General features: G+C 49.8%; 3 protein-coding genes across 4 annotated transcripts in view; all 3 read right to left on the minus strand.

The window, feature by feature from the left end:
- The window catches only part of LOC143838860 (uncharacterized), a 65,633-nt gene extending 63,796 nt beyond the window's left edge, over positions 1-1,837 (minus strand). Inside the window, exon 1 of the mRNA XM_077340771.1 lies at positions 1,746-1,837. Coding sequence (XP_077196886.1) covers positions 1,746-1,837 — 92 coding nt within the window. The remainder of the gene's footprint in view (positions 1-1,745) is intronic.
- RBM42 (RNA binding motif protein 42) lies at positions 1,455-15,268 on the minus strand. Of its 2 annotated transcripts, none has more exons than XM_077336953.1 (10): positions 15,044-15,268; positions 11,843-11,996; positions 9,724-9,811; positions 9,271-9,336; positions 8,224-8,384; positions 7,493-7,633; positions 7,113-7,319; positions 5,815-5,935; positions 3,316-3,510; positions 1,455-1,954 (listed from the first exon to the last, which is right to left on the minus strand). In XM_077336953.1, exons 1-10 carry the CDS (start codon positions 15,163-15,165, stop codon positions 1,842-1,844), a joined length of 1,368 nt encoding a protein of 455 aa, XP_077193068.1. In that variant the 5' UTR covers positions 15,166-15,268; the 3' UTR covers positions 1,455-1,841. The 2 variants fall into 2 exon arrangements, with proteins under 2 accessions (XP_077193068.1, XP_077193067.1); XM_077336952.1 differs by having other exon boundaries at positions 8,197-8,384; positions 15,044-15,265.
- Positions 15,269-19,813: 4,545 nt separating this feature from the next.
- On the minus strand, positions 19,814-25,705 carry COX6B1 (cytochrome c oxidase subunit 6B1). Its single transcript, XM_077336957.1, has 4 exons — positions 25,553-25,705; positions 23,930-24,045; positions 22,629-22,729; positions 19,814-20,056 (listed from the first exon to the last, which is right to left on the minus strand). The coding sequence occupies exons 2-4, from the start codon at positions 24,033-24,035 to the stop codon at positions 20,003-20,005; spliced, it is 261 nt and encodes an 86-aa protein (XP_077193072.1). The 5' UTR covers positions 24,036-24,045; positions 25,553-25,705; the 3' UTR covers positions 19,814-20,002.
- Between the last annotated feature and the right edge of the window lie 1,894 nt (positions 25,706-27,599).

Genomic DNA, 27,599 nt, shown 5'->3' on the forward strand with positions numbered 1-27,599 from the left:
TTCCATTGTTCTAGAACCGAGAGGCGCAAGGGGGGGGGGGGGTTGGCTCCATTTGCCCTCTTAGCTAGCCTGGGAGTAGGGTTAACAAGGCCAAGTTGGGAAATGGCTGGAGATTTGGAGTTGGCCCTGAGGCAGGGTGGGGTTTGGAGAGGAGAGGGACCTCTGTGAGATATACAGGCGTGGTCCCCCTTCCAAAACAGCCGTTATCTCCGTAGTCTGGAGATAAGCAGTAATTCGACATCTGCAGTCCCCACCACCATACCTGGGGGGCCGAGATCAAACGCAGTTAATCCCAGTGCTGCATGGGGTTTGAACTTGGCTCTCCCGGGTCCCAATGCAACTGTCCCCCAGCTGGTGTCAACACGTCCCTCTGCATACGCCGCCTTGCACACGTGTCTTTCTGCAGTAGCCTTCCTTTGCAGGAAAGGAACAAGGGACAGGCCCTGGAGGTGCAGATTCCAGCAGAGGGAAAAGGCAAAATAAGGGCAAGCTGGTCAAAATCACTGGCCGTCTTTCACCCCGGCTCCTTTCTTATTTACTCAGCCAAGGAGCCTCATCCGTCACAACAGCTGGTCTCTGACCCGCCTGCCTCCTCCCCTGCAGGGGTCGAAGCTCCCACCTTCCTCTGCTTCTCCCATCTGCTTCCTACTGGAGAGGGGCCTCCCGCCCAGGCTGCCTTTCCTGTTTGTCCAGCCACAGAACAATGCAGATCCCCTGCCTGGAGCGAGCCCAGCGGAGATACTTGGAGCAACGAGGGCTACGGAGCAGGAGGGCCGGGCAGCAGCGCTAGATCGTGCTGGCCTTTCCCTTCGCCCTCGTTTCATTCTCTTCCCACTGTTTGTGAATGAGCACCTCTGCCTGGTGAGGGCAGCCAAAGGCAGGCGCTTCAGCGATGCCTATAGAGAAAGGGAAAAGGCTGCTCGCGACTGGGAAAAAGAGTACTGGGGGCGGTAGGGGGGGCTCTGCTCGGCTCCTGCTCTAGGGCAGTGCATTGCCCGGGTGTGCACAGGGGGGAGGGGAGAGCCTCCATTCACTGCCCCTGAGGCTCAGAAGCCACAAACGCCCTGGCGCCTGCACCAAAGACGCCAGAGGTTCGTTCCCACACGAGCAGCGCAGCTACAGGTCACTTATGGGCCCATGGAAAAAAACAAGACAGCTACACTCTTGTGAAATTAACAGCATGCCAGAAAAGCAGAAAGAGCCTTGGCTCAGACCTACTATGGTCAGGGGCGATACACAGAATGGATCCGGCAATACAGTGAATTCATATTATCTTTGCCCTATAATGATAACGAAAATCCATGATCAAAAAGGGGGAAAGGATGGTTCTGTATGCTATTTACCTTTGTATGTTATACTTCCTCCCGCTGTTTGTTTTATAATAAAGATTAAAAAGGCCAGGAAGCGAGGAAAACAATATGACAAAGCCCTGGAGAAAACAACCGAAGCGGAAGTAGAAAGAAAACCAAAGAGAGACGTTTATTTGATTAAGACACTCCTCCCCTGCCCCCCATCATGAAAACTGCTGTTATACTCCAATGTTTTCCCCCAGGCAGGAGTGGAGGACTGTGATCTCATTAGAACTGAACCCACTCAAATGCTTTAAGTCTCTAGGAGCCATAAGGAGGTTTAGACGCGCATGTATCTTAAGCATGCGCTTTGCTGGCTGGCTGGTCAGCAGAGGAGCCGTGGGGAACTTGAAATCTCTAACCACAAAGCCCGCCTGCAATCAGCATCTTGCCCACCAGAGGGCAGGGCTCAACAGCTCCGAGATGCCCTGACGGTTCCTTGTTTTTACGTATCTGAGGGTGAATGGCCCGTGCGCTGCCATCACCATCCGGCTACCTCAGCCCCAGCTTCTTCTTCTCCTTCTGTTTCTTGCGCACTATGTCGATGTTGCGGTCCTTCCACATGCTTTTGCGTAGCTTGATGGGCCGGCTGCCGACGTACTTGCCTAATGCAGAAAGCAAGGGAAATGGAAGTGGGGGGAACAGCGAGGCAGGCCAGCTAGATAAAGCAGGGCAGAGCCTGCCCCTCTGTGACCTGGACTCCTGCCGGGCAGTCTCGATGGCTGGGTTTGGCGCAGCAGACTTCAGGGGAGTTGGGCTGAAAGGCTATGAAACAAGGAAGCCTTCAATGGGGCTCACCTTCTACCACCTTTGCCAAGCTACTAGCACCCTGCCTAGCCACAGTGACCCATGCGATGGTCACCTCTAGGCTGGACTTCTGTAACTACATAGCCTGCCCTTAGCCTTGATCCGGAAACTGCAGCTGGTCCAAAACACAGCAGCAAGGATCCTCACAGCAACATCATGGAGGTCCCACATCTGGCCCATTCTCCATCAACTACAGTGGTTCCCAGTTTAATTCCGGATCAGGCTAAATTATGGTAATTACCTTTAACGCCATACGCGGTCAGGGCCCAGTGTACATGAGGGACCACCTCCTCAAAGAGCTTTATGCTCCGCCACCACCAACCGGTTAATGGTCCCTAGCCCTAAAGAAGCCCGCCCGGCCTCAACCAGGGCCAGAGCCTTCTCTGTCCTGGCCCCCACCTGGTGGAATGAGCTCCCGGAGGAGATCAGGGCCCTAATGGAGCTTAAACAGTTCTGCAGGGCCTGCAGAAAGGAGCTCTTCCGCCAGGCATTTGGCTGAGACTGAGCGACCAGCAACATCTACAAGGCCCCTGCCCCCTCCCTCCTAAAAAATCCACCCATGTGTTCTGCTCTGGACCTGTTCGCATTGTTATAGTCTGCTACCTCTGTTATAGTTTTAACGTTACTATTATTGCTGTTGTTATAAAAAACTAAGTTTCATGTACCGTTTTCTACGTTTTACATAAACCGCCCTGAGCCTCAGGGGAGGGTGGAATATAAATACTAAATAAATAAATACAAAAATAAATAAATAAGACATAATAAGAGGAGGGGAGGGAACACACACGCATGCACACACAACAGTCTGCTTGTATTCCGTGAATATGCCACCTTTCTCTCCGACGGAGACCCAAAGCAGCTGTCCTCGCAACAGGCCCGTGAGGTGAGTTTGGCTGAGACCGTGTGAGTGGCCCAATGTCTCCCAGCGAGCTTCCATGGCACAAGCGGGGATTTGAACCCAGATCTCCCAGAGCCTAGTCTGACACCGTAACCACTACCCCATGCTTCCGTGGCAGAGTGGAAACCTGAATGGAGTTCTCCCAGTTTTTAGACTGACACCCTAACTGCGGCTCCATGCTGGGCCTCCCTGCTCTGGCCCTCCCAGGCAACCATGACCCTTACGTCTTAGGGGACCCTATGCTGCGGCCTGCCCTCTCACCGTTCATCTCCCGCATGGCCCGGACGTAATCGTTGGGGTCCTTGAAGCTGACGAAGCCGTATCCTTTCGTCTTGCCAGTACGCTTGTCCCGGATGACTTTGGCCTTCAGGAAGGACGGGTAGCGGCTGAAGGCGCGTGCCAAGATGTCATCGTTCACCTCGTTGCCCAGGTCCCCGCAGAAGATCCGGAAATCGTCTAGCGGACAGGAAGGGAAGGATCGTTCGACATAAGGGAAGAGGATTTTTTGTGGTCTTGGAATCTTTGCCCAGGGAGCAAACCTCCAGCAAGGAAGCGGAGACAGCCCTGAACGAGCATGGAGGGCACAGAAGCCTGCCTAAGCAGAATTTCAAGCCCTCAAGGAAGAAGTGGTTTTGTACCCTGCTTATTACTACCCAAAGGAGACTCAAAGCGGCTTCTTCTCTCCCTCCCTCTCCCTACAACAGACGCCCTTGTGAGGTTCGTGGGGCTGAGAGAACTGGGACTGGCCCAAAGTCACCTGGCTGGCTGTACATGGAGTGGTCCAGATTAGAGGTCCCCACTCTTGACCACTACACCAAACACTACACCAAGTGGAAGGAGACTCAGTTCAGTGCTGTCTGCGCCGCTTGTTCAGGCAGCTAGAATCTCATTTCCTCTCTCTTTGAATCCTAATTCCCCCACAGTTTATGTAAACCTCAGAATTCAGTTTTACTTAATAGTGTTTGAGTTTGTTTTTTTTTCTGTAAGGTGGATGGTTTAAAAGCTCCAGTGGGGATCTTTACCGAATCAGAGTACCTTTCTTGGTGTAAAAGGGATCTTTATATTAAAGCATACTGGAGAGGTAGGTAAAGGTAAAGGTATCCCCTGTGTCTGACCCTTGGGGTGACGCCCTCCAGCGTTTTCTTGGCAGACTCAATACGGGGTGGTTTGCCAGGGCCTTCCCCAGTCATTACCGTTTACCCCCCAGCAAGCTGGGTACTCATTTTACCGACCTCGGAAGGATGGAAGGCTGAGTCAACCTTGAGCCGGCTGCTGGGATCGAACTCCCAGCCTCATCGTCAGAGCTTCAGACAGCATTTCTGCCGCTTACCAGGGTGCTAGAAAACCCAACACATGGAAGTACAGCCAGGGAACGATTTCCATCGGCTTCTTAGAGGTGTTTTACAGAAAAGGCAACGAAAGAGGAGAGCAGTGACTGGGAACCCAAGTCACCCATGCGCAGATTTGTGCCAGCATGCTAAAATAACTGTGTGTATTTATGACTCATTGTGAGACCCTGTGTGTGTGCCGCTTTGTAATGAAGGACGCGCAGCAATCATTCTCAGGGCTGTAGAAGCTTTAAGAGCGTTGTGTGTGTTTATATCACATTTTCACTACCTGAAGAGATCGCAAAGCAGCTGACAACTGCCTACCTTTCCTCTCCCCACAACAGACACCCTAGGAGTGAGGTGAGGCTGAGAGAGCTCTGAGAGAACTGTAAATTCCCCAAGGTCACCTAGCTGGCTGCACGAGGAAGAGTGGAGAATCAACCCAAATTAGAGGCCACCGCTCTTAACAGCTAGCCCAAGCCGGTTCTCTGGAGCAGGGGTAGTCAACCTGTGGTCCTCCAGATGTTCATGGACTACAATTCCCATGAGCCCCTGCCAGCATTTGCTGGCTGGCTGCACATGGCATTTGCTGGCAGGGGCTCATGGGAATTGTAGTCCACAAGGATCTGGAGGACCACAGGTTGACTACCCCTGCTCTGGAGGATTGGGAAACATGTTGCCTCCCAGTGGAATGGTCCATCTATTCCAAGTTGCATAAGCAGGCTTGATGGGGTAGGAGGAGAGATCTTTCTTTTTTGGATCAGTAGAGAGAAACTTGGCATACAGAACTGTTTTGTAATCAGAAGGCCCAGCTTGTACTTGGCTGTGTCTTGAAATATTGCCAGTGCTGATATGTCAGGCTGACCTGTTCTCAAGGCCAGAGGGAGCTGCAATTGTTTATATTAACCATTAGGGGCCGGCTGGGAGGGGGAAGGAATGAAGGTTGCCCTTTGTGACCTTTTTGAGGAGCTGGCATGGACACAACAGGGTGGGATGTGCAAGGGGGTGGAGACCCAGGTTATTGGTTTGACCCAAAAGGGCATCATCTTTCCCCGCCCCCAATGGGAAGTTATAAAGTCCCATGTAACTGTATTGATCTTTGCACAGATTCGGGAACTCTCCCCTGCGTCTATATTTCTTCTGCAGTAAAAATATTTTAAAAGGTTTTTCTCTCCCTGTGATTCATTGGGGATGGGTAAAAGGAACCCTAATTTGGCTCTTTGGCCATCAGGCTCTCTCGCACTGGCCCTCTGCTGATTCCCCTGCCCTGGATTCTGATGCACTGTGGCTCTTGAAGGATAAAAGGTGGAAGAGCCCTGGCTGGAAGCTCTACTTTGGATACCTGCCATTCAAGTCAATTGACGGCAGGCTCAAGGAGAAGAGGCGTGATTATTTGGGTCCCCCCCAGACGCTAACAAGCCCCACCACTCACCAGGGTCCCACTCCAGGAGGCTGGGGTCCTCCCAGCAGGTGCCAGCTGCCGTGCGGATGCAACGCTTCAGCTTCTCCTGCTTGGTTTTCTTCTTGTCCTCGGGCGTGTTCTCCACAACGGGCTGGGGGAAAAGGGGGAAGAGGGTTGCTGCTAAGTCCACGGGCTTAGAGGAGTACAGTGATGGGTGAATCTTAGTCTTGTTGGTTTTTATGTAAGAGATCTTTTTATTTGTTTTATGGGGTTTTACTGGGGTTTTAACAGATGTTGTAGCCTTTGGGGAGCAGCGGGGAATGAATGAATGAATGAATGAATGAATGAATGAATGAATGAATGAATGAATGAATGAATGAATGAATGAATGAATGAATGAATGAATAACAGTAGAATTTCCCCCTCCCCTTGGGAATACATTTCAAAGGCAAACTTAACACAGCAAATATCTACTACAAAGGGAAACCAAAAGGCTACATGGGGAGGAAACAAGGGGAAGCCATGGGAAATTAGAAGCTACAAACCAAAGAACTCAGAATAACCTTGAGGTGCTAGAAGCATGTAGCTGGCAAGCATCACAGGGCAGGCAACAATTAATCATGGCAGAAGAAAACAGGGGGGAGATTCTGACAGGCCCAAGTTCAATCTCGGGCATCTCCGGTTTAAAAAAAGGCTTGGGTGATGTATGATGTGAACTGCTGCTAGCCTGGGCAGATCAGATGGACCAAGGATCTGACTTGGGGTAAGGTGGCTCCACATGTGAGAACAACAAGATGCTGTCCCAAGGGGCAAGACAAAAACGAGGGACAGAGAAATCCTTGGGGCCCACCTTCTGCCACCTGATGCCCACAACAGCTTTGTGCAGTTGACAGAGATTAAAGACAGCGGTTTCTCATCTGTGTTAGGATGCAAACCTGGCCCTAGCCCAGTGAAAAGTAGGATGATCCAAGCAGTAAAGCCACATTCCTGAGCAGTAGATTACTAGGCAGTAGATCCCATGAATGCAGCAAGATTTAATCCTATATATGTAGGCTTGGTCTCTCTCACACCCCTCCTGACATTAACCCTTTCACACCCCAATCCAAAGAGTCAAGTCTGTATCCAACACCTCCAGCTCAGTAACTAAGCATGTGACTTCCACAGACAATGTTCCAGGATTGCATTCCTGACACCTGTGAAGTCCTCTTGGCCTCCAGTTCTTCTCACACCTCAATTCCACCTTCCCACCTTGTCAGACCCACCAAGAAGCAAGCCTCAATCCCAATCTGGGCCTCTAGATCTCCTGGGTGGTGCATCTCCCTTCTTACCTCGACAGGCACGAAGCCAGAATCGGGTCCTCGGGGACGCTTCCCTCGTGCGGGTGGTGGCTCGTGTGCTCGCATCGAAGGGAGCCGGCCCAGGTCCACCAGTGGAGCAGGCTCCACCTCTGGCATGCTGGGACCAATCACTGGCTCCTCCAGCCCGACGGGCTCCTTCTCCTCGACCACAGGGGGCGGGGGCTCCCGATGCTCCTCCTGCAGGGGAAGGGGGAAAGGTCATTGTGATGGCCAGGAGAAGGCATGCGTCAGAGGTGTTCCTCAGAGGTTTGCATAAGGAATCTCAGCTGTGCACCCTCCTGCACCCCAGGGCTGAACAAGGTCACTGCATTCAGAAATCTAAAGACTGAGATGTCAGCACACCCACTAACCTCTTGCTTCTTCACTGGCGGGGCAGAATACACAGTCGGCGCTGCCTGGATGACGGTGGGGTTCACTTTGGGAGGTGCCACCACAGGCCTAGGGACGGGCACCAGCGGAGCCAGAGGGCCGACAGGAATCCCTGGGCCTACCTAGTGGACAGAAAGCAGCAAGGCAGTTATTGGTCCAGGCATTGGTCATTCACATCATATCACGTCCATACCCACATCTCCAGCCTATCTCCTCTTGAATGCAATTCAAAAGTTATTCAGGCAGAATTTCTTCAGCAAACACTTTGGAAGGTTTATTACAGAAAGCAGAAGGATGGGTTTTCTGTCACGGAGGCCAAGTCACGCAAGGCAAAACCCCTGAGGCAACAATATAGGAAACATTCGACCAACAAGGTGCTGGGAGTCCACAACATGAGGACCATGCAGCCGATTCAGGGGCCACGGAGTCAATCAGTTCTGGATGGAATTGCCCTTCCAATAAAAAAGCACATTTGTGGCTCAGGAGGGCCGTTGGTTGGAAACTTGTGCTTCATCTGCTGCACTTGGCCCTTAGCGAATCTAGTACACATGCCAGCCTGCAGCCCTTCTTGGATAGGCAGAATCTGGCCCACAGTTAACCCTGTTTTGATCCAATCTAATATGGATCACGGGGAGGAGTGACTGGTCTCAGCAACCTGGGAAAGGCAAATCTGGCTGGTGCTCACCTGCCCTCTCACCATACAGGTACTCACAGGGGGGCCGGGTCTCATGGGCCCTATGCCTCCGAGTGGTGGACCTGGAGCTCTCTGCATCGGTGGGCCCATCAGCATCGGTGGACCCTGAGGACCCGGCATGGGGGGCCCCACCATGGGCTGGTGATGAGGAGGCCGCATTGGCAGGGGCCTGGGACCACCTGGAAAGAGTGGTGGAGAAAGTCAGGAGGCAGTGATGCCTAGCAACTGTAACATCAGATGATCATGGCACCAAGAAGTATTTGAATAGTTGCGTCTGTCTGGGTTGGTTTTCTGCAAAGCAGCTATGAGATTTGGCTGAGAATCAAAGAATGGCTCGCATGAACATGGCCTTTGTTGTGAACTCTGCCTAGCTTCAGAAAAGCCGCCCAATGTGAAGCCCACCCCACTCCACTGCCTTCAGTACAGACCCACCCAAAAGGACTGTCATCAGATGACATGGGATTGTGTTTGAGACAACTTGTCTATTTAAAACCTTTACATAAATACTAACTTTGGCATTGCCCTTGGGCTAAGAGAGGTTAGAAATTAAATTTTAAAAAGCCTTCTAGTCCGAAAGAAAATAGCTTTTATGTATCTAAGCAACGGTGCTCACACTTGCCTGAAAGAGAGAAAAGAACAAATGGGAACAAAGGGTGGGATATCCAGGAAACTAGCTGAAATCCTTCAGAAGACTGTCCAGTCTAATCCTGACTGACAGAACCTTTCCAGGAATAAGGATTTGGCAGCCATGTTGTCCAATATATATATATAATATACCTGTTCCACTTAATATTTCTGGTAAGGGCTAGGAGGAGGAACTGGTCTCATGGCTTAAGTGCCACTTAACACCCACTCAGGGTGGCGGTCCCACCCCTGAGTGACTCCTCATCTGGCTTGCCTGTCTGTCCAGCGGCCAGCCAATCGCCTTCTATCCCCCACCCCTGACCACCCCCTCCTCCTTCCACTTCCCTCCAAGGCTCAGAGGCTGCAGATACCAGCTGCATGAGACCTGCCCTTGCCAGTGAGTTCCCTGCAGTGAAACAAGTGAAACAAAATATAACTTACCGGATCTCTGCAGGACATGGGGCACAAAAGTCGGTCGGAGGATCGGGGGCCGCTGTGGGGGTACAGCTGAAAGGCAAATTCCGAGTTCCAGATGTTACCGCAATCCCTGTTACCACAGAACCAGCATATGATGCAAGTACAGAAGACTGCAGAATATTTGGTTAAACAATGACATCTCAGAGGACAAAAAACAGCACACTGGCACAAAATCTACTCCGATACAGAAATCAGGATAAATTGTACAATCTGCAAATGCGGTACCGGCAGCAACAGCGTTCACATCAGTCCACAAAAATATGTGTGCATGTTTCCAGAGATCCTCCTTTCCCATTAAGAAATGAATATACTAGCCTGCCCCACCCTCAAGCAGACCTGTGATTTTGGTAGGTACAGATGAGAGAAGAAACAAAACAACTAGCCTAGCTAGGCAGCAGAAGGCCACCAAAGACATACCTGGGCCTACAAAAGGTACTGGAGGAGCCACAATAGGAGCCACCACAGTGGCAGCGGCTGCTGCTCGGGCTTCCAGGCTCTGCTGAACCTAGAAAACAAGAAGAAAAAATCCCAGTGAAGATGGGTCACTGATTCAGCAGGATGGACGGTCAAACGCAAATCAGTCTGCTCCCCTATCTATGCCCAAAACCTGGACCGTAAAACTAAAACTCAGCGATTGAGTTTACATTTCTGCATAAGAATAGGAAGGCACAGCTCGTCCCCTGTGTAACATGCTATGGAAGATGATGGAAATATGTATTTATTCACTGTACACATTAACAACCATTCAATTTAGCCAAGCTCATTCACGACTAGGCTAATGATGTTTGTGTGAATAAAGTACGATAAAGTGGGAGATGACTGGTGGAGAACCCCGTAGAACAGAGGTGTCAAACTTATTTGTTATGAGATCCAGATCTAACATAAACAATACTTTGTCAAACCAGGTCACGTCTCCCATGAAATTTAACATCAGGTGCCAGAGATATAAACTTTATCACAGGCAACCCCAAGTAATAATATTTGTAAAAATTCAAAATATAAGCAAAAGCATTTGATTCCTAGGAGTGAAAGCGACTGATTTACTGAGGAATCTACAAAAGAACACAAAATTTCTCCAGGGAATTTCATACCTGCTTCCTTGCCATTTCCATTCATTTCTTGACAGCTTCAACCACATACACGTCACCCTGTGTTCCCACTCCTCTCCCTCCAAGCAGCCTCCTACCTTCCCTTTCTCACGTCGGTCGCTCGTGGGTTGGACGAGAGCCCTGGATGGGCCAGCTCCGGCCCCCAGGCTGTATATCTGACACCCCTGCCTTAGAGCAGGGGTAGTCAACCTGTGGTCCTCCAGATGTCCATAGACTACAATTCCCAGGAGCCCCTGCCAGCAAACGCTGGCAGGGACTCGTGGGAATTATAGTCCATGGACATATGGAGGACCACAGGTTGACTACCCCTGCCTTAGAGTGTCCGTGGCTTTGTCCCTGCCTACTTCTGCATAACAACCCTGAAATTCCTTGGTAGTCTCTCTAACCAAGACCAAACCTGCTTAGCTTCTGAGACTTGACAAGATCAGGTTAGCCTAGGCTACCCAAGTGCAGGCGACAAATACAGGAGAATAAAATTAATGTAAAAACACTAACATACCCTTCAAAGTTACATCATAAATTCTGCTTTCTCATCTACCTACTAAAAATCACCACTGAAGGAATGTGTTTTGGCCAGGGGTCTTAATGGCACTGATCAATTAAAAAATGTCAAAGAACAAGTGCCACCCCCTGAAAAAGCTCTGCTCGTGTTCACCAGTCTGCTTTCCAATTGCTGTGGCCCAAATGTGCTTCCAATCCAACAAGACAAGATCCATGGGACAGATACCAAGTGACAGTGTCAGCTGCTATGAGGTTCACTCAGTGAAGGATTGCACTGCACAATGTCATTTATTTTTCAAGCAGAAATACTGTACAGCAGTGGTCCCCAACCCCCGGTTCGGGGACCGGTGCCGGTCCGTGGATCAGTTGGTACCGGGCCGCGGCTCCTCCTTGTCCTCCTCCCTGGCTGCTGCCTCAGGGGCTGCCCTGCCATTCTGCTGCTGGCTCACCTTTGGTGCTCTCCAGTGGCCGCCATGGCTGGGGCTCCCCCTCGACACGGCACTGCGCAGCTACTGCTGGCAGCGCCCCCCAGCAGGCAGCAGGAAGTCAGAGGCACTGGCGGGAACGCAAGTGGAGCAGGGGCTCAGGCAGCGGCAGCGATGTCCCTCGGCAAAAGACTACCCCCTCACCGGGCCTCAGTAAAATTGTCAAGCATTGACCGGTCCCCGGTGATAAAAAGGTTGGGGACCACTGCTGTACAGCACTGCGACTTTAACAGATTAAACCTGAAGCCTGTTTCTCCTTTCGCCATGGTACAAGAGTAATGTGCCGTCCCTGCTGCACAAGAATCTCACAAAGAGTCTCCTTCTCTGCCTCCAGAGCCATGACTATCCCCCTTGCCAAAGCCAGACTTCAAAATTTCCTCCCCAACCACATTTCTAAGCTGCCCAGGCTTGCAAAGTGAATGCTTCAGATAGGCTTCTCACCTGTTGGTAAGTGTTGGTGGCGATGATAGGGCGGATGACGGGGACCGGTGGGACCGCAGGCACGGCTGGCACTGCTAGGGCAACGGGGACAGCCTCCACCACAGGAGTCACAGGAGGTAAAGAAACTGGAGCGCCCAGTACCTCTTGCTCAAATCTGCAAAGAACACCATATCATCACTATTGCACTTCAAGGCTTGGTAATACACCATTTCAGCCACCTCAGAAGGCAGCCATCACTGACAAGCTAGTTCAAGTATCCACTTTCCAGTGTGATTTATAACTAGTGCATTGACACATATTTAAGCAATCAGCAGCAGTTGAGGAGACTGGCTGGTGAGATACCTGCGTTTCACAAATGCATTGCCTGCTCCATATGGGAGATGAACCGTGAGGAGAAAACCTTCCCTGCATCATCTAGTGAGTTTATGGTGGAAGTGGGATGTAAATTGGTGGTGGTAAGGAGATGCTCCTTCTTGGATTCCATGACACACCAGAATAGGATGAAGTGGTAATGGCCTAGTTAAATTAACTTTTGATCTTCAGAACCTGTGGCTTGAAAGATCACACACAAAGCTGCCTGATGTTGATACCTTAATCCAGTGGTCCGCAACCTTCTTCAGGCTGCAGACCGGTGGCGGCGGGGAGGGCGATCACACAGCCGCTCATGACGCGCATGTGCGGCACTCCCGCGCATGCGCGTTTGCCCCATGCGTGGCCGCAAATGTGCATGTGTGACGCCATGCATGCACGTTTGGGACCGCGCATGGCGCAATCGTGAATGTGCAGCCCGGCGCAGCCCTGCGGAGAGAGGGAGCTGCAGCCTGCTACCAGGGCCTTCGCAGCCCGGCACCAGGCCACAGCCCAGTGGTTGGGGACCACCGCCTTAATCCATCAATCAGCAATGTCTACTCTGAGAGATGGTGGTTCTCAGCCACAGGTTTTTCTCATCAACTGCTGCCAGGACCTTTCAAGGAGAGATGCTGGGTGGGAGAGCACCTGCTTGGCATGCAGCAGCCTCTGCATTCAGCCCTCATCCTCTTCAGCTAGGGGGTTGTTGTTGTTAGGTGCATAGTCGTGTCCGACCCATCGCAACCCCATGGACAATGATCCTCCAGGCCTTCCTATCCTCTACCATTCCCTGGAGTCCATTTAAGTTTGCACCTACTGTTTCAGTGACTCCATCCAGCCACCTCATGCTCTGTTGTCTCCTTCTTCTTTTGCCCTCAATCGCTCCAAGCATTAGGCTCTTCCCCAGGGAGTCCTTCCTTCTCATGAGGTGGCCAAAGTATTTGAGTTTCATCTTCAGGATCTGGCCTTCTAAATCTCCTCTAGCACTGATCTCCTCTAGCACTGACCGGTTTGTTCGCCTTGCAGTCCAAGGGACTCACAAGAGTCTTCTCCAGCACCAGAGTTCAAAAGCCTCAATTCTTTGACGCTCGACCTTCCTTATGGTCCAACTTTCGCAGCCATACATTGCAACTGGGAATACCATAGCTTGACTAAACGCACTTTTGTTGGCAGGGTGATGTCTCTGCTTTTTAGGATGCTGTCTAGATTTGCCATAGCTTTCCTCCCCAGGAGCAAGCGTCTTTTAATTTCTTTGCTGCAGTCCCCACCTGCAGTGATCTTGGAGCCCAGGAAAATAAAATCTGTCACTATCTCCATTTCTTCCCCATCTATTTGCCAGGAATTGAGAGGGCCGGATGCCATGATCTTTGTTTTCTTGATGTTGAGTTTCAAGACAACTTTTGCACTCTCCTCCTTCACCCGCATCAACAGGCTCTTTAGTTCCTCTTCACTTTCTGCCATTAGAGTGTTATCATCTGCATATTTGAGGTTGTTGATATTTCTCCCTGCAATCTTGATCCCAATTTGTGACTCCTCTAATCCCGTTAGGGGGATCAGGTAGCAAATGACATGAAAGACCTCAGTATGCAACACTAAAAAATCCACAGGCCAGTCAGAAACTGTCCCTGATAGACCAAGAATCTAACTTGTTGTAAGGCAATATCCCTTGGACTGCAAGGCGAACAAACCGGTCAGTCCTAGAAGAGATCAACCCTGACTGCTCCTTAGAAGGCCAGATCCTGAAGATGAAGCTCAAATACTTTGGCCACCTCATGAGAAGGAAGGACTCCCCGGAGAAGAGCCTAATGCTGGGAGCGATTGAGGGCAAAAGAAGAAGGGGACGACAGAGAATGTGGTGGCTGGATCGAGTCACTGAAGCAGTCGGTGCAAACTTAAATGGACTCCGGGGAATGGTAGAGGACAGGAAGGCCTGGAGGATCATTGTCCATGGGGTCGCGATGGGTCGGACACGACTTCGCACATAACAACAACAAGGCAATATCACGCATTCCAGTGATGAGTACAATGGGGGTAACCACGTTAAGTGTTACAGCAAAACAAAACAGGAGCCTGGCAATAAATGAAGGACTAGCAACATTTATTTCAATATGAATTTTCACAAATTGAGCTCGCTTCCTTAAGACAGATATACCCATGATGAGGAAATTGTGCCAGAAGAAGTGTACCTGACACATGAACCACTAGATTCAAGTCCTTCAGCACCTTAGAAGCCAGCTTCCCTGGTCAAAACTGTTCCTACCAGCCCCTCTTAAGCCTTTGGGATGGGGGGAGGAATATGATACTTGTCTATTTTTTCCCATATTTTAGTCCAGCAGCACCTTGGAAATCAAGATTTGGGGAGTGCTAGCTTTCGAGAGTCAGCTCTCTTTGTCAGATACATCTTGGACGAAGGGAGCCTTAATTCTCAAAAGCGTATGCCTCATAAGTCTTGGTGCTGCTGGACTCAAATCTAGTTGTTCCACTGCGGACCAACACTGGGGCTCCATGAAACTTGACTCATGAAAACTCATATCGAAGTGCAGGGGTAGTCAAACTGCAGCCCTCCAGATGTTCATGGACTGCAATTCCCATGAGCCCCTGCCTGCTTTTGAGCTTATGCTGGCAGGGGCTCATGGGAATTGTAGTCCTCGGACATCTGGAGGGCCGCAGTTTGTCTACCCCTGTCGAAGTAGATCTTGCTAGTCCTTCAGGCGTCACTGGGCTTTTGGCTCACACGTCCCAACAGTGCTCCGCTTCCTTTGCACCCACTCTGCTGCCTAGCCCAGCCCAGCCCGCTTCCCCTCAGCTGAGGACCCCGGAGCAAGCGGGGTCTCCTCCGCAGGCAGCCCTTACAGCGCCATCTCGGCCTCCATCTCCTTCAGCCGCTCCTCCCCGCTCTTCGCGCCTCCTGGTCCAGGTTTCCCCCCGGGCACCCCGGGGGGCCCTCCCGGCGGAGGAACAGCGGGAGCCGCCATAGTAGAATCCCTCCGGAGGCCGGACGCCTCACCGCCACCACCACGGAGAACAACTTCCGGCGCGCGCCTATGACGTCCAAGACGAGTTCCGGAGCTGCTCTCCGGCTTTTGCCTCCAAGAAATAAAACAATGCGGCGCACTGCCTCAACTTCCGGCAAAAATGGAAAACCCGGCATTGGCGTGCTGGTCTATGGGAGGTAAAGACCTTGACGGGGAAGAGAGGTAGGAACCGGAAGTGAATTAAAGACGCCGCTTTAACTTAACTCTTTGTATGCAATTGGTTCTTGTCTGAGCGCCAAAGGACGGGCGGGCCCCGCTCGAATTCTGATTGGTTGTGTGGGATAAAGGAGGCGGGACCTAGCTGCAGGGCGGTCCGCTTGGGAACTGTGCTCCGCCAGGGGGTGCTCGAAGCACCGGGAACTACCGGGCGCAGCGTCTCTGCATTAGGACTTGCCAACCTCCCGGTTTCCAGCTAGCCTATTTCCAGATTTGCCCTGGAGAAACCAGCTGCTTTGGAGAAGAGGACTCTATGGCAGGTACCCTGCTGAAATCCCGATCCAACCTCCCCCTTCTCCAGGCTTCCCCCCCCCACAAATCACCAGCTGTTTCCCAATCTAGAGCTGGCAGCACAGTACAGCGAAACTCTTATTGTGTACTTGTATGTTTTGAAAAAGAACGAGTATTATTTTATGAAACGTAAAGTGAGTCTCAGATTGTTGAGTGAAAGACCACCTGATGACCACCTCCAACCTCCTGGTGGTCCCTGACCCCAAAGAAGCCCGCTTGACCTCTACTAGGGCCAGAACTTTCTCCATTCTGGCCCCCACCCGGTGGAACGAGCTCCCAGAGATTAGGGCCCTGACAGAACCCAAAGAGTTCCGCAGGGCCTGCAAAAGGGAGCTCCTCCAGGCATTTGGTTGAGGTCGACCCAGACCATTGCTTCCAATTGGTTGAGGTCGACCCGGACCATCGCTTCCAAGCACTCAGCCCCCCCCCCTCCTATTACAACCATCACTAATCTGCCTAGCCCACTGGGTCCCAGTAAGAGTTGAGCTGAGGCTCCTTTGCAGTTCTATCATATTGTTGTTACCATGTTCGGGTTATTGGTGTTGCACTGTTATTGCTGTTGTCCTCATGTTATCTGTATCTGTTTCCAGTTCCCTGTAAACCGCCCTGAGCCTTCAGGGGAGGGCAGTATATAAGGTAAAGATAAAGGTATCCCCTGTGCAAGCACCGAGTCATGTCTGACCCTTGGGGTGACGCCCTCTAGCGTTTTCATGGCAGACTCAATACGGGGTGGTTTGCCAGTGCCTTCCCCAGTCATTACCGTTTACCCCCCAGCAAGCAAGCTGGGTACTCATTTTACCGACCTCGGAAGGATGGAAGGCTGAGTCAACCTTGAGCCGGCTGCTGGGATCGAACTCTCAACCTCATGGGCAAAGCTTTCAGGCAGCTGCCTTACCACTCTGCGCCACAAGAGGCTCTAGGCAGTATATAAATATAAATAAATAAACAAACAAACAAACACACACACACACACACACACACACACACACACACACATACATACATACATACAAACAAATAAATGATTAATAGGTGGCGGTGGAGATGCTGGCAGGCAGGTCTCAGCTGAGCTGCTTGTAGGGAATGCCTCCCTGAGGCTGTGGTCGATACTCTGTATAGCTTGCTGAACCAGGGATCCTATCAGGGAATTTTGCGCAGGGGTAGTCAAACTGCGGCCCTCCAGATGTCCATGGACTACAATTCCCATGAGCTCATGGGAATTGTAGTCCATGGACGTCTAGAGGGCCGCAGTTTGACTACCCCTGCATGTGTCACATTAAATGCTTCTGCTTTTCTTCTGTTCTGCTATTTAGACTTCTGGTTAGTTCTGCCAATTGCTATAGTCATCGAACCGCCCATCCTTTTGGCTGTCTTGGCGCGATCGCTCTGCGTAATCTGACTTGTCCATGTGAGAAAGGCAGACTGTAAGAAACTAAGAGAAATAATAAATAGAAGTCTCCACTGCAGGCAGGGAATTACAGTCGCTCCTTTCTCCACAGGAACTATAGCTGAGCAGTGGTGCAGGCATCTTTAAGAAATTTCTTAGCATCCACACACCAAACTGCAAGGGTGGGTGGAAAGGACATATGACAGGCACGGAGGACTAGCAGAGTTTTGACATGTGGGTCTCAGGCCTCGTTCTGTCCTCTCTGTTTTTCATTTTGTTTTGATTCGATCCCTATCTCACTATTGGATTTACATCTTGATGTCTACATTGACTGTGTGCAGGGCCCAGTCTTCCTAGGCACACTTGACATTAAAGTGGATAGGAGCATCATTTCTGCTCTATATCTGGGAGCCACCTGGATGAGGCTTAAATTGTAGCACAGCCACTGCCCTCCAAATTGGGGTGGGTGACATGAGGAGTGGTTGATATGAGGAAGAAAGAGGAGGAGGAGCTGGTTCTTATATGCCGCTTTTCTCTATCAGAAGAAGTCTCAATGCAGCTTACATTCACCTTCCCTTTCCTCTCCCCACAACACACACCCTGTGAGGGAAGTGAGACTGAGAGCGCCCTAATATTACTGAAGAAGAAGAGTTGGTTCTTACATGATACTTTTCTCTACCCAAAGGAGTCTCAAAGCGGCTTACAACCACCTTCCCTCTCTTCTCCTCACAACAGACACCCTGTGAGGGAGCCCTGATATTACTGAAGAAGAAGAGTTGGTCCTTATACGCCACATTTCTCTATCCGAAGGAGTCTCAAAGCGGCTTACAGTCACCTTCCCTTTCCTCTCCCCACAACAGACATCTTGTGAGGTGGGTGAGGCTGAGAGAACCCTGATATTACTGTTCAGTCAGAACAGCTTTATCAGTGCTGTGGCGAGCCCAAGGTCACCCAACTGGCTGCATGTGGAGAAGCGGGAAATCAAACCGAGCTCGCCAGATTAGAAGTCCGCACTCCTAACCGCTACACCAAACTGGCTCTCTTCCTCCAAACCGACTTTAGAAAAATTAACCTCAGTAGCTTTGATCTAGATGGCCCAGGATAACCCCAATCTCACCAGAACATGTAACTTAAGCAGGGTCAATCCTAATTAGTTGGATGGGAGACCACCAAGCAAATCCAGGGTTGCTACGCAGAAGTGGACCTCTGTTTCTCTGCCTTTAAAACCACATGAAGTTGCTGTTAGTTGGCTCTGACTTGATGGCAGTCTCTATACACGAGAGCTTCCGTTTTGCCTCCTCCAATAACTGTCCTGCATCAGAATATAATCAAAGATGTCCCATTCTTTTACTCTGTAAACAGCAGTGCTGGATTAGCACCCAATTCCTTATTGTACCCTAGCCTCAGCCTCTATGCCGTTTCCCTGCATACCAATACGACAGATGAGAAGGCCGGGTGTTAAGGGCCCAGGAGTGATTTTAGAAGCAGTCATGAAAACATAAGGGAAGCCACCTTGGATCAGGCCAATGGCCCATCCAGACCAACACTGTGTGTCACACACTGCCGAAAACCCAGGTGGCCATCAGGAAGTCCACCGAGAGGGCCAGAACTCCAGGAGCGCTTCCACTGTTGTCCCCCAAGCACCAAGAATGCAAAGCATCAGTGCCCCAGACCGAGTATTCCATCTACACCTTCTGGCTAAGAGCCACTCATGAACCCTTGCGCCCTGGGTAGTCAACCTGTGGTCCTCCAGATGTTCGTGGGCATTTGCTGGCAGGGTCTCATGGGAATTATAGCCCATGAACATCTGGAAGACCACAGGTTGACTACCCCTGCCTTACGCTATCTGTTTACCCAATCCCCTCTTGAAGATGTGCATGTTTGTAGCTGCTGCCGCTTTCTATGACAGTGAATTCCATGTGTCAATGATCTTTTGGGTGAAGAACGGCCTTCTTTTTTTCTGTTCTAAGCCTACTAATCAATTTCATTGAGCCCCCAGGAGACCTTGTGTTGTGAGAAATGGAGAAAAGTCCTTTTCTCTCCCTTCTCTATCCCCATGCAGCCTTTTGTAAACCTTTCCTGTCATTCCTCAATGTCTCCAACTTTCCTTTGCTAACTAGTAACTCCTAACAACGATGCTAGTCGCCATCAGCTGCAAGATATCCCTGTTGCAGATGTCACAGCTTCCGAAACTGATGTTTTTTATACAAAGTCTTTCCAAACTGCGTATTTGAGGACAAGCAGGTTCCAGATTTTGGGGATGGGGGCCTGGGCAGAGATTTCACATAGGCCTTCGTCATGTCCACTGACCAGTGGATCTCACTACCTTTCTGTGCTTCCTCCCTGCCCACCCAGCATGCTCACAGCCATCTGCACGGCCTGATGGCACAGGGTAGCGTGTGCAGCCGGATGCACAGGTGGCCGCAAATTCACAGGTGAAAAGGCCAGGAAGTGGTATGTTGTGGGGGGGCTGGATTGGCCCTGGCAGAAGCCCCAGCAACTGCCCCATGTGATGGCATGCCGGCGCCAGCCCTATTCAGGGGGAAGGCAACGAGCAGTAATCGCTACTGGGCAAGCAAAGTGCACCATTGACCATTGAAGTAAGAAGCACACCACCCCCTGGGAACATGTCACAGGTGAAAGCTCAAAGAAGAATGGCTCATCGGTCAACCCAACTATAAAGTGACATTAGGACAGGTTTTATCCTTTTAATGAGAATTTGCAAGGCCCAACACTCTGTGCCATCACATAATGCTGGACATCGAAGACAGACAGGAGCCAGAAAGGCTATGTACTTCAGGCAATCATTCAGAGTCACCCCACGGAGGGGACTCAGCGGTGCTGCAACCACCTGAGGAGAACGGTCTGGCAGGCACGAGACACTCAGATCTTGCCTTGGAAAGTCCCCTCTGCTATGCGTTCGTCCCAGGTGGTGACCTGAAAGAGACCAGCAATTCCGGGGAGTCAGAGGAGTGATCGGTGGGAATTATTTAGAGGCCAAGTGGCTGGAATTAAAAACATATACACGGTTAAAACATTCCGGTTTCTGCCAATCATGCCCTCAACTAAGTCCCGGAAGAAGTTCCTGACAGTTAGAACGGCTCCTCAGCAGAACAGGCTTCCTCGGGAGGTGGTGGGTTCTACATCTTTGCACGTTTTTAAGCAGAGGCTCGATAGTCATCTGACAGAAATGATGATTTTATTAACTCAGGCAGGTTGTAAATGGGTGGGCAGGAAGGGATGGGCCAGTGTTTGTCTCTTGTGGCCCTTCCTTGCATACCCAGGGAATTGCTAATTGTCGCTGTGGGATGGTATTGTCTCCAGGCCATTCTGGAGATTTTTGGTGGAGGGATCACTTAGGCATGAAATTGGGGTCCCTGTGGGTAGGCAGGTAGTTGAGAGTTCCTGCATTGTGCAGGAGGTTGAACTAGATGACCCTGGAGGTCCCTCCCAACTCTATGATTCTGGAGGTTTTTTTTAAAGCACAGGACCCCATGCAGGCAGGAGGCCTGCAGAAGGTTCCACCGTGTACAAGACAGATCATGAAAGAAGTCCTGCCCTACCTTTCATTGGCTCCACAAATGTTCCTCTATTTTCCCCTTAATTATTTATTTATTGCCGTTATACCCTGCCCTTCCCCAGAAGCGCAAGGCAGCTTACCAAAGGATGATGAAAATACATAAAAAAGAAACATGAAATATTAGGCTTAACATTTTTTTAAATTAATAATTAAATTTAAAATAACTAAACCGGTTTCCAACCGCCTCCTTCCCCAACTAGGAAAAAAAGGAGGAAGAGACAATACATTCATTCTGGAGATGTTTAGTTGGATGGGTTACAGGCAGGGAGGCCAGCAAATTCTAAAGTTATTTCTAGGCCTCAATCACAGGCCTGATGGAACAGCTCTGTCTTGCTGGCCCTGCGGAACTGTTTCAGGTCCTGCAGAGCCCTGGCCTAATTTAGCAGAGCATTCCACCTGGCTGGGGCCAAGGCAATTTAACTTCCTTGGGACGGGGAATCCTAAGCAGATTCTGTTTGCCAGAACATAACATCCTTTGAGGGACAATGGAAGAGGCGACCCTGTAAATACGAAGGTGCCAGACCAGTTAGGGCAGGGGTGGTCAACCTGTGGTCCTCCAGATGTTCATGGACTACAATTCCCATGAGCCCCTGCCAGCGTTTGCTCATGGGAATTGTAGTCCATGAACATCTGGAGGACCACAGGTTGACTACCCCTGAGTTAGGGCTTTGAAGGTGAGGACCAAAACCCTGAATCTGATCTAGCCCTCAATCTAGAGCCAATGCAGGTGGGAAAGCACAGGTCGTATGTGTGCTCTCCGTCAGGCCTATTTATCGCTCTTTCTTTTGCACATGTAACTGATGACGATGTTATCTGTTCAGCTGTGTCCGACCCTCAGCGATTCTATAGGAAAGTTTTCTCCATTCGTGTCTGTCAATGACCGACTCCTTTCAGTGGCTCATGGTCATCCCTGTGTCGGCTTTGATCGTGTCGAGCCAGTGGATCCTTTGACGGCCACGTTTCGTTTTGCCGCTGACCATGCCAAGCATTCACGATTTTTCTAACGAATCTGATCGCATGATGTGTCCAAAGTAAGTGAGCTTTGCTGTAATATCTTGCCTTTTAGTGACATAGTTGGTTTGCTCCTCTCTAAAATTGTCTTGTTGGTCACTTTGGCTGTCCATGGTATTAGCAGTATTCGTCTCCAGCACATGTAACAGAAGGGTCTAAATCAAGGGTCCCTAACCTTTTTTGAACACATTTGGAATCCTGGCAAAGGGTGATGGGAGCAAGAACAAAATGGCTGTCACAGGAGGGCAGGGCCAACCACAAAGTATTAGGAAATGAGGTCAGGCATAACTCTCCAATGTTGGTGACAGAAGCGCTGCTTTAACAGGATACCTTTTGCTTTGCACAGCCAATCAGAAGCCCCCCCCCCAATTGTCCATGGTCTAAAAACACTTGGTGGGTGCCATGGCACCCAAACACAGCACATTGGGGACCCCTAGCCTACGTGAGGCAAGAGAAGCCATGTTGGATCAGGCCAATGGGCCCATCCAGTGCAACACAGGGTCCCACAGCGGCCCAAACCCAGGTGCCATCAGGAGGTCCACCAGCAGGGCCAAAACTCCAGGAGCTCTCCCACTGTTGCCCCCCACACACCAAGAAGACAGCCCATCTCCAACCCAGACAGAGTGGTCCATCTATATGAAGACTAAGAATATTTTTCACCAGATCATCTGAGCAAATAAGCAGGTTACCTTTAAGAAAATGCATAAACAGGCCTAGCCCAAAGGTTGCATTCTCTGTATAGCGATGGATTCCACACAACGCAGGCAAAGAAACTCCTCTTATTTCAAACCCAAAAGATGCAGAACCCCAGACTATGCCACAGCATAACTTGCCTCAATTTTTATCAGTTCCCTCCCTTACCACCCCTTCTCACACTCCCCCAGCTTACTAACCGCAAGCCTGGTTTTAATTACCTACCCAAGAAATGGGGCAGAGGGACTTGTACACCCTTTTGTACCACTGGCAGACGTAAGGATCTTCTCCCTTGGCTGCCATGGCTTTTTCACAGCGATGGAAATCTGCAGAGACAAACATTTTGTAACCACAAGGGAGCAGCCTGGTGCCACTTGAGTTCCCAGTGCTTAATACAGCTGTAGGTTTGAATGCCAGATTAGAAGAGTTGGTTCTTATAGGCCGCTTTTCTCTACCAGAAGGAGCCTCAAAGCAGCTTACAGTCTCCTTCCCTTTCCTCTCCCCAAAACAGACACCTTGTGAGGTGGGTGAGGTTGAGAGAGCCCTGATATCACTGCTCAGTCAGAACAGCTTTATTAGTGCTGTGGCCAGCCCAAAGTCACCCAGCTGGTTGCATGTGGGGGAGCGGGCCAGATTAGAAGTCTGCACTCCTAACCACTACACCAAGCTGGCTCTCCCAGTGAGGGTGCCTGTGTTGTACGCTTAACAACACAACTATAGGTTTGAATTCCAAATTATCTGACTCCCTCAGCTGCACTGTCCATGTTGTACGGGGAAAGTAGAGCCCATTGAGGACCTCCAGTCACATTGCACATTCTGTAACGATATTCGACAACAGTTTAGTGCTCGAATTCGGTCATTTACACTGGTAACATCTGAACAATTCTTTTCTCTCTTCTCCTTGCAAACTCCTCTCAGGAAATAGCCCACAAAGCTGTCAAATTTTGCCTACAGGTGTGCAGGCTATGCGACTTCTTGCATCCCAGTAACTCTGCCTGTCTGCTTGAGGAGGGTTTTACTTTTCTTGTCCTCCTCAGTCAATGATTTATGTTTGTTGCATTGTATGCTTTTTTAACATTTGCTGATTGCTAGGAGCTGATCTTGTATCGGAATCAAGTTTCAATCGATCCCGTGGTCCTATCCTTTACAACCACCAGCCATACATCACATGGTAGGGGCACCTGGATCAGGACATTCTGGGAAGATCTGGGAGCAGGACCGTCTTTAAACATTTTCTTGCCGATTTGCAATAGAGACACTTGCAGTCTGAACATACATTTCCCTACTGTGTGCATTCCCTGTCACATTTTACCTTCGGGTTCTAGAAAGGTCCAATCCCGGCTTTTTAAAAAAAACTTGCACAAGCATCCTTATAAGGCAACCGTTTAGAACTTTTTTACAGGAAAAAAAAAAGACGGTTTCTTTGCCCTACGACAATCTGAAATTCAAAAGCAACAGTAGGAATAAGAAACTAAAGAGCAAGAATGCAAATGCCCAGATTCACACATCACTAACTATACACCCACCAAGGTAGTTCTGCCAGCAATTGCGTGTTTGGTTTTGGTTGGGGAATCTGCTATCAAAGGGTGCTGTTGTGTAGTTTTCCAGCTTCTCCCGAATGGTTTCAGCCATTTTCTATTTCCTGAAAAGATACACAAAGTTCATTAAAGAAAAAATCAAGCAAACACACAGCTCAGCCATCACAAGATAAACCCACTTCCTAAGGCAGGGGTAGTCAACCTGTGGTCCTCCAGATGTCCATGGACTACAATTCCCATGAGCCCCTACCAGTGTTTGCTGGCAGGGGCTCATGGGGATTGTAGTCCATGGACATCTGGAGGACCACAGGTTGACTACCCCTGTCCTAAGGAATCATGTTTCCTAGGGGTGTTTACATTCCTGGCAACTGGATAGCAAAAAGGTCTGATCTGAAAAAGCTACACCCCAGCTAAGAAGTCAGTACCAAGATAGATGCACAAACCTTTTAAGTTAATGGGTACTGATTTATTTATTTATGTTTTAAGTTATATACCACCTCTCTCAAAGACTCGTGGCAGTTTACAATAAAAGAATAAAACAACAACCCTTAAAACCCCAAGAAATAAAAGATGGCAATTCAATAAAATTAAACCCCCATCTCTTCCCCTGTCCAGCTTGCAGTCTGGAGCTCTTTCAATAGAAGTGAGGGTCCTGATCTCATTGGTTCTATCTAGGGGATCCCCTGGTGGTAACTCTGGGACCATCGCCCGGCCTCAACCATCTAAAAGGGCTCCAAAGATCAGAAGCCTACATGTTGAAGGTATAGACATTATTTTGCAGGATTAAGCCCAGGATCTTCTCCCTTCTCACAAAACACGCCACCAACCAAAAATTAGGTATACATAAATAAGGGTGCTGGTGCAGTACATCAAGAACAAACAGGATACTTGTTAAAAATTCCTCACATTGGCAAGCTCACCTGTCTCACTGTCAGATAGTATCCTGCTACACGAGGATAATACTGGTCTATCTTACAGGGCTGATGTTAGCATCCCAGTGGTTATGTACGTGACATGAACATGGAGAAGTACTATAAAAACACTACTGTATTACAATAGTTACTATCACCCCCACCCTTTATTAGGAATCCATTCAGCATCATATACATTGGTCTGAAACACAGCCAACCCGTGCTGTGGGTAACTCTTGAAAACTTCCTGAGCAGTATGCCATACAGCAGACATGTCAACCCATCTAGTCCAACGCTCAATACATGATCATCCTAAAGCATCCATGATATGGATCTGTCCAGCCATTGCTTAAATACCACAGCATTTGCTGGCAGGGGCTCATGGGAAATGTAGTCCATGAACATCTGGAGGACCACAGGTTGACTATCCCTGCTCCAAGGGACCCTAATTTTGCAGCCTGGGGCTCCCCAGGTCCCCCTGCAGGCTGGCACCCCGCATGCGCCCCGCCACGCCCACAAAACGCCCCCCTCCCCCCGGAAGCACGCAGAAGGGGCGAGATAATTTCGGGCTCCGCAGCCGGGCGTTTCCCACGAGCCGTCCTCTCCCGGGCGGGGCTCAGAGCCAGACTAGGCCGGCCAAAATCAGGGGAGGCCGCCGCGGAGCTCCCTTCCCGCCTCCCCAGGCCCGGCCGCCCCTCACCGCAGCGACGACGGTCGAGCCCCGGCCTCAAAGTCACTTTCACCCCTAGAGCGGAACTGAAGCAGCGGCGAAGAGCGGCGCCGGAAGGGGCGGGCACAGGCCCCCTATCCGTCCATTACAGGCACTTCCGGCCTGTTTTTCCCGTTCAGCGCAGAGAGCGTGGCTTACCATAGAGGTGCCAAGGGACGGAGCGTCTCTGGCCAGGCGGGGCTTTCTATCAAGTGCACTTGATAGCCTCAGTGGGGGTCTGAGGAAGCTTTGCCTGCCCAAGAAAGCTCACGCCTTGAATAAGGGCATTTTTTTTGTGTCCGGTCTGGCACCTCCATGACCAACAAAAGATTTATTCAAGGCGTGAGCTTTCTTGGGCAGGCAAAGCTTCCTCAGGCAATGGAACAGGGACCATAAGAGCACGCGGATATAAGGAGAGAGTCAGTTAGTGGCAAATAAGTAAGCATCAAGAAGGCGGACATGCAGCATGATAATAAAGATCAGATAACACTTTGCTAGAGTAACAAAACCAATTCTTCGGGATCAATTACATTGGGGGCATAAAAATGTTAAGGTTAGTGATTAATGGCAGACACTACCATTTGTGAAAAGAAGTAATCAAGAGAGATGACTCGCTAGCCCCATTGTCTCCAGCCAAGCACGGAAGCAGCCCCGTAAGCCACAATTCATGCTGAACAACAAAATGCAAGTCCGAGAGCACTTTTAAGACCAACACAGATTTATTCAAAGTGTGAGCTTTTGAGTGCATGCTGCATGCATTTGAAAGCTCATGCACTGAATAAATCTTTGTTGGTTTTAAAGATGATCTTAGACTGGCGTTTTGGTGTGCTGCTTCAGATCAATGGGGTTACCCACTTGAAGCCATGCTGAGTTTGTTATCCTGTCCTGAGACCAGAGAGTTAGATTCTAAATTACATCACATAATAATACCACATTACAGTCTACAGAAAACCTGTTAGACAACAGACTCAAAAGAGACAATAACAACACCACTAGTATCCTTCCAGTTTCAGGATACATCCTGGGAATATTTTCATATTGATAACTAATCATCCTGCTGCTCTCACTGTCCTTCAGAGAACAGAGAGAGGTGCCTCATTTCCCACCCTAAACAGCTTCCAAGATGTTTGCCAGTGTGTGTGGGGGAGTGCTACCTGCTTCTAGCCCGCTTTTACAGCAGGTTTAACCCCAACCATTAAAATAAAGATGAGTGTGCCTTTGAGAGTTGAGGGCCTTCCCCCCCCTACCGGCAAACACATACACATAGTGCTCAACTATTAGACATTCATGTTCACATGGGATATTTCATCTTGGGTTGCCAGCTCTGAATTGGAAAGTGGGGAGCAGAGCCTAGAGAGGGCAAGGTTTGGAGAGGTAAGGGGCTGCCTGAAGATATAAGGCCATCATAGAGTCCAACTCTCTTCTCGCCTCTTTATATACATAGTTGTTTTCTTTAATAAAACTATTTTATGCTTTTAAGCAACCTGGTGCTTTGCTTCTCTTGGCAGATAGAAACAAGCCATTTTCTCAGGGAAAACTAGTATTTGTTATCTGGAGAGCAATAAAACTTGTGAGATAACACCTGGAGGTTAAGCAATTAACACATAGAACCTAAACAAGGCAAAGTAACAATTGAACAGTTCCTTTTTGTTCGTTTGTTTTTCTTTTATTCCATTATCTGACAGAATGCCAAGATACACCAGTCCTTTTCAATAGCACTTTTGGCAAAGAGCCCTTCCTCTTCAGGTTTTGTTTCCAAACACTTAACTCTTTCCTTGTATACAATAGGGACACATAAAATTCAAATAGTAGTTTAGCTACTGTTCTCTCAGGGGACCAGGCATCAAAATAGATGTAGTTACCATGAAGGCTTGGTCCCCCAAGGGAACAGTGGATATATATATTTGTTGTTGTTGTTATGTGCGAAGTCGTGTCCGACCCATCACGACCCCATGGACAATGATCCTCCAGGCCTTCCTGTCCTCTACCATTCCCCGGAGTCCATTTAAGTTTGCACCTACTGCTTCAGTGACTCCAT

This window comes from Paroedura picta, chromosome 5, assembly GCF_049243985.1.
Source record: "Paroedura picta isolate Pp20150507F chromosome 5, Ppicta_v3.0, whole genome shotgun sequence".
Lineage (NCBI taxonomy): Eukaryota > Metazoa > Chordata > Lepidosauria > Squamata > Gekkonidae > Paroedura > Paroedura picta.